General features: G+C 52.9%; 2 protein-coding genes across 5 annotated transcripts in view; one reads left to right on the top strand and one right to left on the bottom strand.

Moving 5' to 3' along the window:
* The window catches only part of SIGLEC9 (sialic acid binding Ig like lectin 9), an 18,496-nt gene extending 12,666 nt beyond the window's left edge, over positions 1 to 5,830 (bottom strand). The window contains exon 1 of one of the 2 annotated variants that reach the window (XM_077981114.1): positions 5,615 to 5,830. The gene's annotated coding sequence lies outside the window, so the exon portion shown is untranslated. Of the gene's footprint in view, positions 1 to 2,563; positions 2,710 to 5,614 lie in introns of those variants that run through there. The other variant, XM_028839067.2, reaches the window with a different exon arrangement.
* Positions 1,803 to 15,370, top strand: CTU1 (cytosolic thiouridylase subunit 1). 3 transcript variants are annotated; one of them, XM_077976822.1, is made up of 3 exons: positions 1,803 to 1,877; positions 5,636 to 6,370; positions 14,821 to 15,370. In XM_077976822.1, exons 2-3 carry the CDS (start codon positions 5,657 to 5,659, stop codon positions 15,064 to 15,066), a joined length of 960 nt encoding a protein of 319 aa, XP_077832948.1. In that variant the 5' UTR covers positions 1,803 to 1,877; positions 5,636 to 5,656; the 3' UTR covers positions 15,067 to 15,370.

Below are 15,370 nucleotides of genomic sequence, written 5' to 3'. Positions count from 1 at the left end.
AGCCACCAAGCCTGGCCCGGCTCATGCTCTTATGTACACAAATCCTAGAGTCCACACTGGCTGACAGACCCTGGAGGGAAGGAGGCTGAACTGAGATTGGAAGGGGGAGTGGGTCATATTGACGCATGACGGACGGGCACCACAATGAAGGACGAGGGATGTGCAAAGGCTCTGAAACAGCCTGGCAGATGAAGGGACCTGCACATATATCTGGGGTCTTCCAAGGGGACGTGGAGGTGTTGGGGCATGACCAGCTGAGGAGCTTGGACTGAGGGTGCCGAGGAGTCTCAGGGGTGGGCCAGGAAGGGGTGGGGCTAGTACTGAGTGCAAGAAGGTCTTTCTTGGCTTGTGCTGTCAGGGGCACAGCATGGAGGGAAGATAGGAAGCTGGGGAGGGGCATGGAGCAATGATCAAGACAGCAAAGGGGCTGGGTACAGTGGCTCACATCTGTAATCTCAGCACTTTGGGAGGCCGAGGCGGGTGGATCATCTGAGGTCAGGAGTTTGAGATCAGCCTGACCAACATGGTGAAACCCTGTCTCTATTAAAGGTACAAAAATTAGCCAGGCATGGTGGCACGTGCCTGTAATCCCAGCTACTTGGAAGGCTGAGGCAGGAGAATCACTTGAACCCAGGAGGCGGAGGTTGCAGTGAGCCAAGATCCTGCCACTGCACTCCAGCCTAGATGACAAGAGTGAAATTTCATCTTCAAAAAAAAAAAAAAAAAAAAAAGACAGCAAAGGACCTGGTCATGCCGATGGAGGGGAGGGGACTAAGCAAGGAGGGCATGATGGGAGACATTGTTCAGGAAGTGAAGTTACAGCACCCACTGGCTTATGAGTGTGGTGGGTGAAAAGGGTGACATTTGCAGGAAGTGCTGCATCCCAAATGGGGTAAATGGGGGAAGAGAGACGCCATGCATAAGACGAGGATCAAGGGGCAGAAAGTAGGGGAGGCATCCAGACAGAGCTCAAAGCCTCAGTTTTTTTGAGGACTTAGGTTTGGGGACCCGGGTCTCAAGGATATCAGATATCTGAGTCCTTAGACTCCTTGTGCCCCGGCATTTGAGTCTCCGGGGACTTCAAGGCCCTTGGGCCTTGTGGGGAGGGTGGAGGCCTCCAGGTCCCTGTGTCTCTAGGGTGCAGACGGTAGTCTCCAGGTCTACTGGTTCTCTCAGGTGCTTTGGTGCCAGGGGTCTGCGTATTTAACGCCCTTAGTCTCAAGGGCCTGAGTCTCTGAGCGTCTGGGCTCCTGGGTTAGGTGAGAAAGATCTTTGGATCCTTCTGTTTAGATGTTTAGAGTCTGGGTCTCCAGCACACGCATCACCACCGCCCACGCGTGCGCGCGGAGTTCCGCTCCAATCCTCGAAGTCTGCTCTGCGGATGCGCCATCTGCGCCTTTCACACTAGCGACCAACCCCTGCAGTTTCACCTTCAATTCCCACCCGCAACCCCGCCTCAAAGGGCAGAAATCACAGGCCCTATAATCCCCTTAAAATCCTATAATAATCCCACAAAACCAGTTAATTAGAATACAACTACTTCGCCCATCCAGCAACCTGCTGGTGACAGCGCGCTGCCATGACAACAGTACACGCGGCTCCGCAGCTCCCTGCGCCCGCGCGCAGGAGGAGAAAGTAAACAGAGGGTAGTGTACTTTGGGAGCAGCTGAAAGAGCAATGCAAGTGTTTCTGGGAGTTGTAGGCCAAGCGGGATCCCGGAGCCGCAGGCGCATCCAGCGGCCCTGTCGCATGGGCTTCTGGGAGTTCCAGGCAAGAAAGCCCCAAGACCTCATGGGAGTGGTAGTCTCTGAGTCACTTCCGTGCCAGGCTTCCGCGTGTTGGGCAGTGTGGGCGTCCCAGCACTGAGTTCTGCCCGGGTGAGTACTTCCTCCTGCGGTGGGTCAGCATGTGGACCCCGGCTCTTTGTTGCGGTGCTGTGGGAGGGTTGGGGGTCTCTCCGAGCGTAAGACGCCTCTGATTTCCCAGGGCCTGTGTCCCTGAGGCCTTGTAGCCAGGATTCCCACTTTGGACGCTGCGGTCCGGCCTGTCTCTTACCGGGCCACCCCCTTCCCCAAGACAGGATAAGACCATCTGCTTGCCCCCGCCCCTATGTCCCTATATGCCTGTCCCCGCCCCCATGCCACACATTATCTGTCCTTTTGATAAGGCTGCAATCCAGAGGCATCCCTAGGGTCCGCGGCCGCTCTTCTGGGAGCATTTATTATTCCTTGATCCTACAGATATTTACTGAGCACCGACCCTGCGCAAGGCAGCGGGGGAGAGGGCACCAGACCAACCCTGTCCCTGCCTTGAAGAAGCAGAGAGGCAGACCTGTCACTAGTGAAGCTAGTCAGGATCAGGGCCCGTATGGAGCTGCATACGTGCAGTTCTGGGGGCCCTGGTGGAGGCGCTCGACTCAGTGACTGGGGTCCATAAAGTCTTTGAGGGAAGACGCTTAACATGCATGTCAAACCTGACGTGTCCAAATGGAATTACTGGTCTTCTCCCCTCACAAAATGGCCCCACCATCCCTCCAGTGCTCAGACCAGAACCTCAAAGTTACCTTTCATCACTTTCTCTCGTCATTGCTCCAGTCCCCAATCAGTCTTATACATGTCCTATGGGCTCCACCTTCAAAGTAGATCTGAAATTTCATTTCTTCCCACCTCTACTGCCACCACTCCTGTCTAGTGTGCTGACCTCCAGCCTTCTGTCCTTCTCCCTTACAACAGTCCTCACCACACAGCAGCCAAACGAATCCCACCTTTTTTTTTAAATTTGAGACAAGGTCTCACTCTATCACCCAAGCTGGAGTGCAGTGGTGCACTCATGGCTCACTGCAGCCTTGACCTCCTGGGCTCAAGTGATCCTCCTACTTTGGCCTCCTGAGTAGCTGGGACTACAGGCCTGCACCACCAGGAGCAGCTAATTTGTTTATTGTTTTTAGAGATGGGGTCTCGCTATGTTGCCCAGTCTAGGAATCCTTTTAAAACATGTCAGATCGTACCTCTTCCCTCTTCAAAAACCTCCCATGGCTCCCATCTCCTCCTGAATAAACCTAAAATTCCACATCATGGCCTATTAGGCTCTGCTCACTTGTGCAGCCTTGTCCCCTGCAAGGGTCTCCCTTCCTCAGGACGTGGACCCCCAGGACTGGGTGACTGTAGATTTAGGGGATGAGGAGAGATTAGTCCAGGGTGACATTATGTCCTGTCCTGCAGATGTGCTGGATGAAAAGTGGTGGCTGCTCTCAGAAGAGAGGGAACAAATGGGCAAGAACAGGTTTCTGCCTTTTGAGGAAGGTTGTCTGGGCACTTAGGGTCTGAACATCTGAAAGGTGATGCAGCCATGTGGAGGACCAGCCAGAGGGACATCTGAATATCATGATTCATAGGCACTCACAAGAATGGAAAGACATTGGGCACAGTGGCTCACACTTGTAATCTCAGCACTTTGGGAGGCCGAGTCAGGTGGCTCACTTGAGGCCAGGACTTCAAGACCAGCCTAGCCAACATGGTGAAACCCCATCTCTACTAAAAATACAAAAAAAAAAAATTAGCCAGGCATGGTGGTGCACGCCTGTAGTCCCAGCTACTCGGGAGGCTGAAGCAGGAGAAACGCTTGACCCTGGGAGGCAGAGGTTGCAGTGAGCCGAGATTGTGTCACTGCACTCCAGCCTGGGTGACAGAACAAGACTCCATCTCAAAAAATAAAAATAAAAAATTTAAATCTCAAAAAGAATGGAAAGAGATGGGTGCTAGGCAGGACCTAAGGACATGAAGAGGCCTCCCCAAAAGAGAATTGAGCAGGAAATCCAGGAGCACAGAATGAATGAGTCAAAGTGGGGGGAGGAAAGATTCCAAGGGTTGCTGCTCAGCTGTGACAGATGTGCCTGATGGTCACTGCAGATGGGTCCTGAGGGCTGCTTCTTGGGCCCAGTGGCAGGGAAGAGTACTCAGGGCAGAGGGGAGAGCCAGTGCAAAAATCTGGAGAGGAGCATTCCTCAGGTGTCAGAGTAAACGCCATAAAGGCTGAAGGACGGGAGGTCAGAGAAACAAGGAGTCAGACGTGTAGGGCCTCATCGGCCATTAGCAGTTATTATACTAAACTGAGATGGGATCCAAAGGAGGATGCTGAGAAGATTCAGGGCACGATCCCACTGGCTGTTCTGTGAAGGAGTGTTTGTAGGGGAGGCGAGGCAGGAGTAGGAGACCTGTGAGGAGCCCCAGGCAACCGTCCAGGAGAGAGACAGACCAGACTAGGGTGCTGCCGTGGAGATGGTCGTAAGTGTTTGGCTGTTTTGAAGCTACATTCAAACAGGATTTGCTAAATTTCCTTTAGGTACCTGGAGTTTGAAAAGGTGTGGACTTAGCCTTGCAATTTGGTGCCACCCACTGGGAGCATGACAAGTGTAGTGAGAGGAAGAGCAGTCCAGGGTCCTGGACCCCAAAGCTTCTGGCCTGAGCAGCTGGAAGGATGGAGCTGCCCTGTACTGCAGGAGAAGCCCGTTAGGTTAGAGGAATCAGGAATTTGGGTTTTGAGATGCCTATTAGACATCTGAGCCGCACTGGTCTCTGTCCTCATAGAAGTTAGAGATGGTAAATATATAGTCACATAAAATAATTCCACCCATTGTGGTAAATCCTAGAAGCAGCGTGGCCTGCTCTGAATGGCAAGGAGGTGACTGCAGCAGTCCAGGCTGGAGGTGAGGGTGGCTTGGGGAGGGGAACTGAGCCTGGGGAGTTTTTATGGGTTCACCAGGCAGGCAGGACCAAGATTTGACTGAAGGGTTGGAGTCTTGGCTGGGTGGGGAAGGATGAGGTAGGAAAGATAACAGATGAAGGTCAAAGATGGGCCGATCCATGTCTTAATGAGGCCACAGAAGCTTGTGGGGGATTCTGATACCAGAGCAGAGTTGAGTTCAATCTTGGAGGCCCACACATTCTCTCACCCTCAAAATGGGTGCAGCCCCAGCTGGTCTCCCGAGAGGTGTGATCCAGGCTGCCTATGTGTTCCCTGGAGAAGGTGATCACCCTGCCTTTCATAGGATGCAATCAGAACCCATTCCTGGAGAGCGTATCCCATCCTACAAAGCGAAATCAATTGGCCTTTCCCGTTTTCCACCTCCCCCTGAATACAGCTTCAGTCCCCTGGCCTCTCTCTGCCCTTACGGTTATAAACCCCTCACCTCCCAAGCGCTCTTAACAGCCCTGGTGGCCCAGGCCAATGATATCTACCTTGTCCTTCTGATCAGGGCTGTAACAAGGGTGGCCTCCCTGGAGGTTGTGACAAATGGTCCTTAATATACACCCTCATCCCTCTGGACAGGATACAACCTAATCCTGGGTATAACCTGCTCGTCGCTCCCTCTCTTTACCCATGAAGCCAGCTTAAGCTACTTCTCTTCGTGCATAATGGGCGCAATCCAAGAAGCCTTCCCTAAGGCAGTGGCTTCCTTACAGTAGGACCTGATTATAACCATTCTGTCCCCAGCGCTAGAAGAAGCTACCCCACTCCCGCACGCGTCTCCCTGGTCTATTCCAGGCAGAGGTGCAATCCAGCCAATCTCCTCGAAGGCAAGGACCCTGCAATCCGGAATCCACGTGTAACCCACCTCCTCTCTCTCCCTGTCTAGGAGAAGCCGACCCCTCCCGCAATGCCCGCCCCGCCGTGCGCCTCCTGCCATGCCTCACGCGCCGCCCTCCGCCGTCCGCGCTCGGGCCAAGCGCTGTGCGGTGCCTGCTTCTGCGCCGCCTTCGAGGCCGAGGTGCTGCACACGGTGCTCGCCGGCCGCCTGCTGCCGCCGGGCGCGGTGGTGGCGGTGGGCGCCTCGGGCGGCAAGGACTCCACCGTGCTGGCGCACGTGCTGCGTGCGCTGACACCGCGCCTGGGCATCTCACTGCAGCTCGTGGCCGTCGACGAGGGCATCGGTGGCTACCGGGACGTGGCGCTGGCGGCCGTGCGGCGCCAGGCGGCGCGTTGGGAGCTGCCGCTCACGGTGGTGGCCTACGAAGACCTCTTCGGGGGCTGGACGATGGACGCCGTGGCCCGCAGCACAGCCGGCTCCGGCCGCAGCCGCTCCTGCTGCACCTTCTGTGGAGTGCTGCGGCGCCGGGCGCTGGAGGAAGGGGCGCGCCGCGTGGGAGCCACGCACATCGTGACAGGTGAGTACAGGCGTGGCGCAGAGCGGCACTCTCGGAGGCAGTGGGGCGCATGCACGGGCGAGGAGGCGGGGCCTGAAAGGGGATTCAGGCGCATGCTCCAGAAGCGGGCGAGGAGACCCTGGTGGCTTAACCCGAGGATCCCTGTAAGGAGATGCGGAAGTGCACATGCTCCAGTTTGGGGCTGGGGACCTTTGAAGGTTCAAGATGCTGGGGAGACAGAGGCGCCAGGCAGTGATCACAAAGGCTTTTGGGTCTTGGCCACCGTCTTGGTCTCCACAGATTGCCAAAGGGGTGGGAGGTGAAAGTCTCTGGAGATTAGATCTCTGGTTCTTTATTTTTAAGTGTTTCTAACATGCTTGATCTCTAACGGCCCACCTTTCAGAATCCAGCTGTGTCTCTAAAAAGTATCTCCATCTCTCAATTCCTTTTCTTGGTTGGCCTTTCCTCTTTGATACTTTTTTTTTTTTTTGAGACAGTCTCGCTCCGACTCCCCAGCTGGAGTGTAGTGGAGCGATCTCACTACAAGCTCCGCCTCCCGGATTCACGCCATTCTCCTGGCTTAGCCTCCCGGTTAGCTGGAGCTACAGGCGCCCGCCACCATGCCCGGCTAATTTTTTGTATTTTTAGTAGAGATGGGGTTTCACCGTGTTAGCCAGGATGATCTCGATCTCCTGACCTTATGATCTACCCGCCTCGGCCTCCCAAACTTTTTATTCTGTCTCTTTCATCCATTCCTTCAACAAACAGATGCTAAGTTTCTGCGACATGCCGGATCCCAACTGTGGCCATACCAAAGTTCTTAACCACCCTGTACTTCTGTTCACCCCATCCCTAAAACAGGACTATGAATGGTACCCAGCTCATAAACTTGTTATGACAATTAGATGAGTCAGTAGAAGTATAATGTTATCTATATTATAGTTATGTTACATAACCTGTATGATATCATATAGATTACACATTTTATACATGCTATTATCATCATCGTTGTTGGGCTAGGGCTGAGAATACAGTTATGCACAAGTTTCTACCTTTGCATGGTTATCGGGTACAAGATTATAAACACTATACATGTTATTGACCATGCTTGGACATGTTATGGACTATGTGTACACACAGAGAATCCTATGGCATGGAAGGAGTGGGGTCAAGGAACTATTTTGAAATCTGAAGGCTCACAGTGAAGAGGTTAAGGGGGTAAGAATTGGGGAGAGGTTATTGGTCTGTGAAAAGCCAATCTGGGCTGCCCTAAGAAGTCCAGTGTGGCTGGAGCCCAGAAAGCAAGGGCAGGGGAGGCTGGAGAGGTGGAAGAGGTCAGGCCTTACCCTGTAGGCTGTGGTGGAACCAGTAAAAGTGACATGAAGAGAGCTTCACTTTGAAAAGCTCACCCATACCATGGTGAGGAACCTGGGTTGGAGGGGCAGGGACAAAGGCAAGGAGACCAGTCAGTGGGAAGCCAGCTGCGGTCATGGGGGTGAGAGATGATAGCTGGAGAGAATCAGCACACTCAAAGGATAGGAAGGCAAAAGTAGTTCTGAGTCTGTTGTCTGCCACCGTGCTAGGGTCACTGGCTCTGGGGAAGGCTTACTGAGCTTCATTCACTGGTGTGGCCCTTTCCTTACTGAGTAACTTTGGAGAAATCCCTAGATCTCTGTGATTGAAAATGGGAAGAATAATCCTTTCCATACAAGAACAGGCAGTGTATGGAAAGAATGAAACGCTTGAGCCGGGCACAGTGGCTCACACCTATAATCCCAGCACTTTGGGAGGCTGAGGCAGGTGGATCACAAGGTCAAGAGTTCGAGACCAGCCTGGCCAACATGGTGAAACCCCATCTCTACTAACACTATGAAATTTAGCCAAGCATGGTGGCAGGTGCCTGTAATCCCAGCTACTTGGGAGGCTGAGGCAGGAGAATTGCTTGAACCCGGGAGGCGGAGGTTGCAGTGAGCTGAGATCGCACCACTGAGATCGCACTAGCCTGAGTGACAGAGCAAGAAAAAGAGAATGAGAGACTGTCTCGGGTTTTAAAGTTAATTTGATAGAATAATTGTACTTCTAAAAGTAATGAAGGCTTCCAGAAAAATCCCTAACTTGAAAGGTGATTTTTACCCTTTGTTTATGTACTCCATTTTCAAAGGCATAGTATAATAATTGTTGTAATAATTATTACAAAATCGGGAGCTCTTAGGTAGGTTTGTAATGACAAGGTGTGGAGCAAATCCAGTCTCCCCTAGTTAATGTGGTTTACAACTTTAAATCAATAAACATTTAACCAGATGTCGTTTGCAAACATGCCTGATCTCAAGGTCACAGGGCTCGGCAGGTCTTTGGAAGGTAACCATTACTACAAACACAATTAGAGCCAGGTTCTTGGGGGATTTTTACCATATAGACCAGGGCCTCTCAACTTCGGCCCTATTGATATTTGGGGCCAGATAATTTGTCGTTAGGGAGCTGTCCTCTGCGTTATAGGATTTTAGTAGCATCCCTGACCTCTACCGACTAGATGCTATTTAATAGTAGTGCCCTACCCCCAACCCGACAACCAGAAATGTCTCCAGCCATTGTCAAATGTCTCTGGAGGAGGGAAGGAGGGCAGAATCATCCTAGATTGAGAACCACTGATACAGACTCAAGTACAACTTGACAAGACACAGAACAAGTATAGCTTCAATTTCATGGTGACCATATTTCTCACTGTTATTTCTTTTTTTTTTTAATTTATTTTTATTTTTATTTTTTTTTTTCTCACTGTTATTTCTAAACAAAGATAACACAAAAACACTGCAGTTATTACAGGGGTGGTGGCTCATGCCAGTAATCCCAGCCACTTTGGGAGGCCGAGGCAGGTGGATCACTTGAGCTCAGGAGTTCAAGACCAGCCTGGCCAACATAGGGAGAAACTGCATCTATACAGAAATACAAAAATTAGCTGGGCATAGTGGCACACATCTGTGGTCCCAGCTACTCTGGAGGCTGAGGAGTGGGGATCACTTAAGCCCTAGAGATGCAGGTTGCAGTGAGCTGAGATCGTGCCACTGTACTCCAGCCTGGGCACTAAAGTGACACCCTGTCTCAAACACAGACACACACACAATAAAACAAAGTGAAAAAAAACATAAAAATCTACAGTCTGTTTTGTCAGAGGCTCTGTGTCAAGAATCATTTGTTTTCTCTGGCTGCTGTAACAAATTACTTCAAATTTCACAGCTTTAAACAACACAGATTTATTATCTTGCAGTTCCGGAAATCAGAAGTCTGGGAAGTCTCACCAGGCTAAAATCAAAATCTCAACAGTGCTGCATTTCTCCTGGAGGCTCTGGGGCAAGGGGGTCCATTTTCTTGCCTTTTCCAGCTTCCAGAGGCTGCCCACATTCCTGGCTGGCCCCTTCCTCTATTTTCTTTTCTTTTCTTTTTTTCTTTTGAGAAAGAGTCTTGCTCTGGAGCCCAGGCTGGAGTGCAGTGGCACGATCTCGGCTCGCTGCAACCTCCACCTCCCAGGTTCAAGAGATTCTCATGCCTCAGCCTCCTGAGTAGCTGGGGTTACAGGTGCCTGCCACTATACCCTGCTAATTTTTGTATTTTTAGTAGAGATGGGGGTTTTGCCATGTTGGCCAGGCTGGTCTTGAACTCCTGGCCTCAGGTGATTCTCCCTCAGCCTCTCAAAGTGCTGGGATTACAGGCATGAGCCACTGTGCCCGGCTCTTCCTCCATTTTCAAAGCCAAGGATGATAGGTTGAGTCTTACACCGTTTCCGTCACTCTAACCTTGCTTCTGCCCTCATACCCCCATATGCAGTAGGCGGGTGGCAAATGAGGTATCCCCAAGTTCCCCAGGGAGCTTGTGTATGTTCCCCTCTCGATTCCTGCTGTGTGCACCTCCGGCCACCACCTGGCTACACCACAGTGCCCAGGGGTCTCCATGGCCCAGTCTCCCTCTCCCGGTCTCTGGGTCCTGGCTGTCCTATGGTGCCCAGAGGGGCGCCATAGCTCAGGCTCCCCCTCCCTATCTCTCTCTGGGTCCTGGCTGCCTACTATGTTCAAAGGTCTCCATGGTCCTATCTCTCCCTTTTCTGCCTCCCTCCTCCACTCTAAGGGTCTTTGTGATTCCCTTGAGCGCGCCTGGATAACGCACCAGACTGTCCCTGTTGTAAAGTCAGCTGATTAGCAGCCCCAGTTCAACTTGCAACCGTAATTCCCCTTTGCCCTGCAACCAAACATACTAACAGGTTCCCAGAATTAGGCCATGGACTCCCTAGGCGGTGGGGGAGAGCGCAGCCTGCCTACCCCAGCAGCTCTCTTGAGAATCTTGGTTAAGTGCCTTAAACGCCATTCTGATTTTTGTGTACAGTTTGAATTGCGGTTTTAACTGAGGCTGATAAGGTTATTAGCAGCATAATGCACTTTTACTTCCTATATGAAAGGGCAACTAGCATAAGGTCCACTATGCAGTAGGCGGGTGGTACATGAGGGCACCCCCATGTGGCGCCAGGGGAGCTTATGTTTCTCTTTGATTTTTTGTTGTGCCCACCTCCAGCCTGCACCTGGCTGCTTCACGGTTCCCGGGGGTGTCTCCATGGCTCGCTCTCCCCCTCCTCGTCTCTCTCTGGGTCCTGGTTGCCCACAGTGCCCCAGGGGTCTCCATGGCTCTCTCTCCCACTCCGGATCCTGGCTGTCGCACGTTGTTCAGGGGTCTGTCTCCATGGCTTGCTCTCCCTCTCGCCGTCTCTCTCTGGGTCCTGGCGGCCACACTGTGCCCTGGGTCTCCGTGGGTCTCTCCTCCCAGTCTCTCTCTGGGTCCTGGTGGACCCTTAGTTCCCCGGGGGGGGGGGGGTCCCTGACCAGCAGCGCCCTCCGCGCCCCACCTCACCCGCTCCCGTCTCTCCCCACCAGGTCACAACGCCGACGACATGGCGGAGACCGTGCTCATGAACTTCCTGCGGGGCGACGCGGGGCGGCTGGCCCGGGGCGGGGGCCTGGGCTCTCCGGGCGAGGGGGGCGCCCTGCCGCGCTGCCGCCCACTGCAGTTCGCCTCGCAGAAGGAGGTGGTGCTGTACGCGCACTTCCGCCGCCTCGACTACTTCTCCGAGGAGTGCGTCTACGCGCCCGAGGCCTTCCGTGGTCACGCCCGGGACCTGCTCAAGCGCCTGGAGGCGGCGCGGCCGTCGGCGGTGCTGGACCTCGTGCACTCGGCCGAGCGCCTGGCGCTGGCCCCGGCCGCGCGGACCCCGCGCCCCGGCGCCTGCTCCCGCTGTGGGGCCCTGGCCAGTCGCGCGCTCTGCCAGGCCTGCGCACTACTGGACGGCCTGAACCGCGGCCGGCCCCGCCTGGCCATCGGCAAGGGCCGCCGGGGGCTGGACGAGGAGGCGATGCCGGGGACACCCGGGGATCCGGCCCGGGTCCCCACCTCCAAGGCCGTCCCCACCTTCTAGCGACTTCAGGCCTCCCGCCGGGATCTGACCCCCCCCCCGGGTGGGGGCTGCCTGTAAATGACACTGTGAATAAACCTGTTACCTTACCGGGCCTTCCACGTGGGGTTGGGAAGGAGATGGCGGCCTGTTGACCTGAAACCCTGAAGAAGCTAGGACCCCAGACTTTGGGGTCTTAGGGCGGACGGCTCTCGAGTTGGGCTTCTGGCTCTGAGGGAGGAGGGGGCTGGGGGACCATCCTGGGTCTGAGAGAGGAGAGGGCCAGGACTAGGCCTAGAAGAAGTGGTGCTAGGGACCCCAGGCATCATCTGTGGTTGAGGAAGGAGGACCTGGGATCGTGGACTCCTGGGTCTCAGGGAGGAGGGGACTGAACACCTTGTGATTCCTGAGCGAGTGGAGGTTGGTTGGGGCCTCCTGCCCAGTGCCTCTGCTGGTTCTGGGTGCGCTCAGGAGGGTCTTGACCTGATGTTTCCTGTTTGCCCACAGTGGGGTAAGCAGAGTGACATGACTTGATGGACACACGCCATTCACAGCCCCCATCACGATGCCTCCCTTCCAGCGCTTCGTGTGCAGTGCACGCTGCACCTTCATTTCGTCTCCACCACGGCCTCACTGGCTATAGCCTGAAGTGGTAAATGGCCCTAAGACACCCAGTCGGAAGGGGTCACACCGAGGGCTCCCTCCAAAGCTCTCGAGGATTGAAGATCGTGGAATTGGCCCTCCCCCACCCCACCCCTCCCGAATCTTTCCTAGTATCTCTGTCACGGGTGAGGAGGGGCTGGATGGGTTCCCCAAACCTTGGACTCTGGAAGCAGGGTTGTGAGCCTGTCGGTGACTTAGCCTCTTTCATCTCCCATTTCTCCTCTGAAAATGGAGTCAGCCCCCTTGCCCCGCGCCCCCCCCCCCCATCTCCCCGCATCAAGGCACCATTGGGAGGAAGCGGAAGATCAGAGAAGTTGAGGTGCTCAATAAATGGTGACCACTTGGACTTGGTCGTTCGTGTTACTGTCTGCCCACCAGGGGGCGCTGGGCTTCAGGGTTGCTGTCCTGTAGGTATGGGGAGATTGTGAGAATCTCAAGCTTCCTAGGGAGATGGTGCTCTCAGTCCCACCTCCAGGACTTGTTGGGCTGGCTTCTTGTCAGAAATGCCCCTTCTTCCCATCGCTCTGCTCAGATCCTCCAGGGTCCTCCTGGAAGGCTTCTCAATTCTCTTCTCCCACCTCCCAACCCTGGGCTTGGTATTCTCCCAAACCCCTGCTTCTCAGTCCTGTCCTCACTGTGTGGCCACCCAGACTTGGGCTGGAGGGCAGGGATTCACTCAACACATGTGTATGAGCACCTCCTTTGCATCAGGCACTCCTCTGGGTTCTAGGAACACGGCAGTGAGCAGGAGACAAGTCCCTGCCCTCATGAAGTTCAGTCTGGGGGAAATGGACAGTAAGCACATCAATATGTAATGTCAGATAGTGATGAATGCTACAAATAAAAAAAAATGATGAGAGACAGAAAGAGCTTGTAGCCATAGGGGTCAGGGAAGGAAGGGCCTTAGAGGACGTGACGTTATGCACAGACCTGCAGAAGCAAAAGAACGAAGCTTTGAGCCATTTGGGGGAAGAGCTTTCCTGGTGGAGGGAACTGCCAGTGCAAAAGCCCAGAGGTGGGAATCAGCTTGCAAGTGCAGGGAACAGCAAGTCCACTGTGGCGGGAACAGAGTGGGTGAGGAGGAGAATAGCAAGAGATGAAATGAGCTGGTAAGCAGGGATGGGCCATGCATGGTCTTCTGTTGGCAAGAAAGACTTGTGTTTTAGGAGTGATGGCAGGTCTTTGAAGGGCTTTGGTTCCAGCAGTGTGTCTAATTTCCATTTCCTAAAAGTTACTCCAACTGCTGTGAGGAGAATGAGCTGTAGGGGGTGCAAGATGATCAAGATCAATTGCATAGGATGACGCTTGTGTGCCAGTCCTGGTGCCAAGTGTGCCTACCTTCCTCAGTAGCTCAGTGACATGAGGAATGGGTTTTCAGCAACAATGTTTTTTTAACTGGTACGTAGAAGGAAAAAGTTTATTTTTTATTTTTAAATATTATTTTATTTTTCCATAAGTTATTGGGGTACAGGTGGTATTTGGTTGCATGAATAATTTCTTTAGTGGTGATTTGTGAGATCCTGGTGCACCAATCACCTGAGCAGTACACACTGCACCGTATTTTTTGTCTTTTATCCCTCGTCCCCCTCCCACTCTTCCCCCCAAATCCCCGAAGTCCACTGTATCATTCTTATGCCTTTGCATCCTCATAGCTTAGTTCCCACATATCAGTGAGAACATAGGATGTTTGGTTTTCCATTCCTGAGTTACTTCACTTAGAATAATAGTCTCCAATCTCATCCTGGTCATTGCAAATGCTGTTAATTCATTCCTTTGTATGGCCGAGTAGTATTCCATCGTATATATATATATACCACAGTTTCTTTATCCACTCATTGATTGATGGGCATTTGGGTTGGTTCCTTCAGCACCAATTTTATGAAGGATGAACTTACAACCCAGAGAGGTGAAGTAAGTTGCCCGGGGCCACACTGCAGCAAATCAGCAAAGGAGCTGGGGCTCTGGACACTTTGGCTGGGCTGCCTGCTGGAAGCCAGGGGACCTAGGTTCCTATTGCTGATGTGCCAGGGATTTACCATGTGGCTTTGGCCAAGGGACCGCTTCCCTTCTGTTCGTCGGAGTTTCTCCCCCTGCATGGGGGGGTGGGCAGTGGGTTAGATTTCTTTTGTGGTTTAAGGCACTCTCCAATTGAAAATGCAAACCGTATGTATAATTTAAAATCTTCTCATAGCCGTATTTTTAGAGAAGGGACGCAAGTGACATTTAAATAAATTTATTTGACCCACTTATACAAAAATTATAATTTTAATATATAATCAGTATGTTAAAACTTAAGTGAGTTTTGTTTTGTTTTGTTTTGTTTTGTTTTGTTTGAGATGGAGTCTGGCTCTGTCGCCCAGGCTGGAGTGCAGTGGCCTAATCTTCGTGTAATCTCGGCAAGCTCCGCCTCCCGAGTTCACGCCGTTCTCCTCCCTCAGCCTCCCGAGCAGCTGGGACTACAGGCGTCCGGCACCACACCTGGTTAATTTTTTTGTATTTTTAGTAGAGATGGGGTTTCACCGTGTTAGCCAGGATGGTCTCCATCTCCTGACCTTGTGATCCACCCGCCTCGGCCTCCCAAAGTGCTGGGATTACAGGCTTGAGCCACCATGCCCAGCCGCGAGATGTTTTATACATGTTTTTTCATATAGAGTGTTCAAAATTCAGTTTGTATATTACACTTCCAACCCATCTCAATCCAGACTCCCCACAGTTCAGCCGCCACATGGGACTCGTGGGCGCCCCACTGGACTGCGCAGGTTTGCAATGTGCTTCTTAGACCCAGACTGCCTGAGTTCAGAGTCAAGCTCTGCCGGGCGAACTGTGTGACCTTGAGCAGGTTCCTCGGCTGTACAGTGTGGGGAGGAATGGTACTTCTGCCCTGTGGTTATTGTTAATGAATACATACCAGTGCTTAGAAGAGCGCCTGGCATTTAGTGAGTGCTTGCCATCCCTCTTAGCCTGGGCTTGCAGCCTTGCTTATGGGTTACTCTGAAGAGCTGGGGTACTGGATGCGGTGGCTAACACCTGAAATCCCAGCACTTTGGGAGCTGAAGCAGGCAGATCACTTGAGGTCAGGAGTTCGAGGTGGAACCCTGCCTTTACTAAAAATGCAAAAAAATACAAAAAATTA

Source organism: Macaca mulatta, chromosome 19 (genome assembly GCF_049350105.2).
Source record: "Macaca mulatta isolate MMU2019108-1 chromosome 19, T2T-MMU8v2.0, whole genome shotgun sequence".
In the NCBI taxonomy this organism is placed as follows: domain Eukaryota; kingdom Metazoa; phylum Chordata; class Mammalia; order Primates; family Cercopithecidae; genus Macaca; species Macaca mulatta.
Note: the sequence above shows the minus strand (reverse complement) of the source record. Positions and strands in the feature narration are given on the sequence as shown.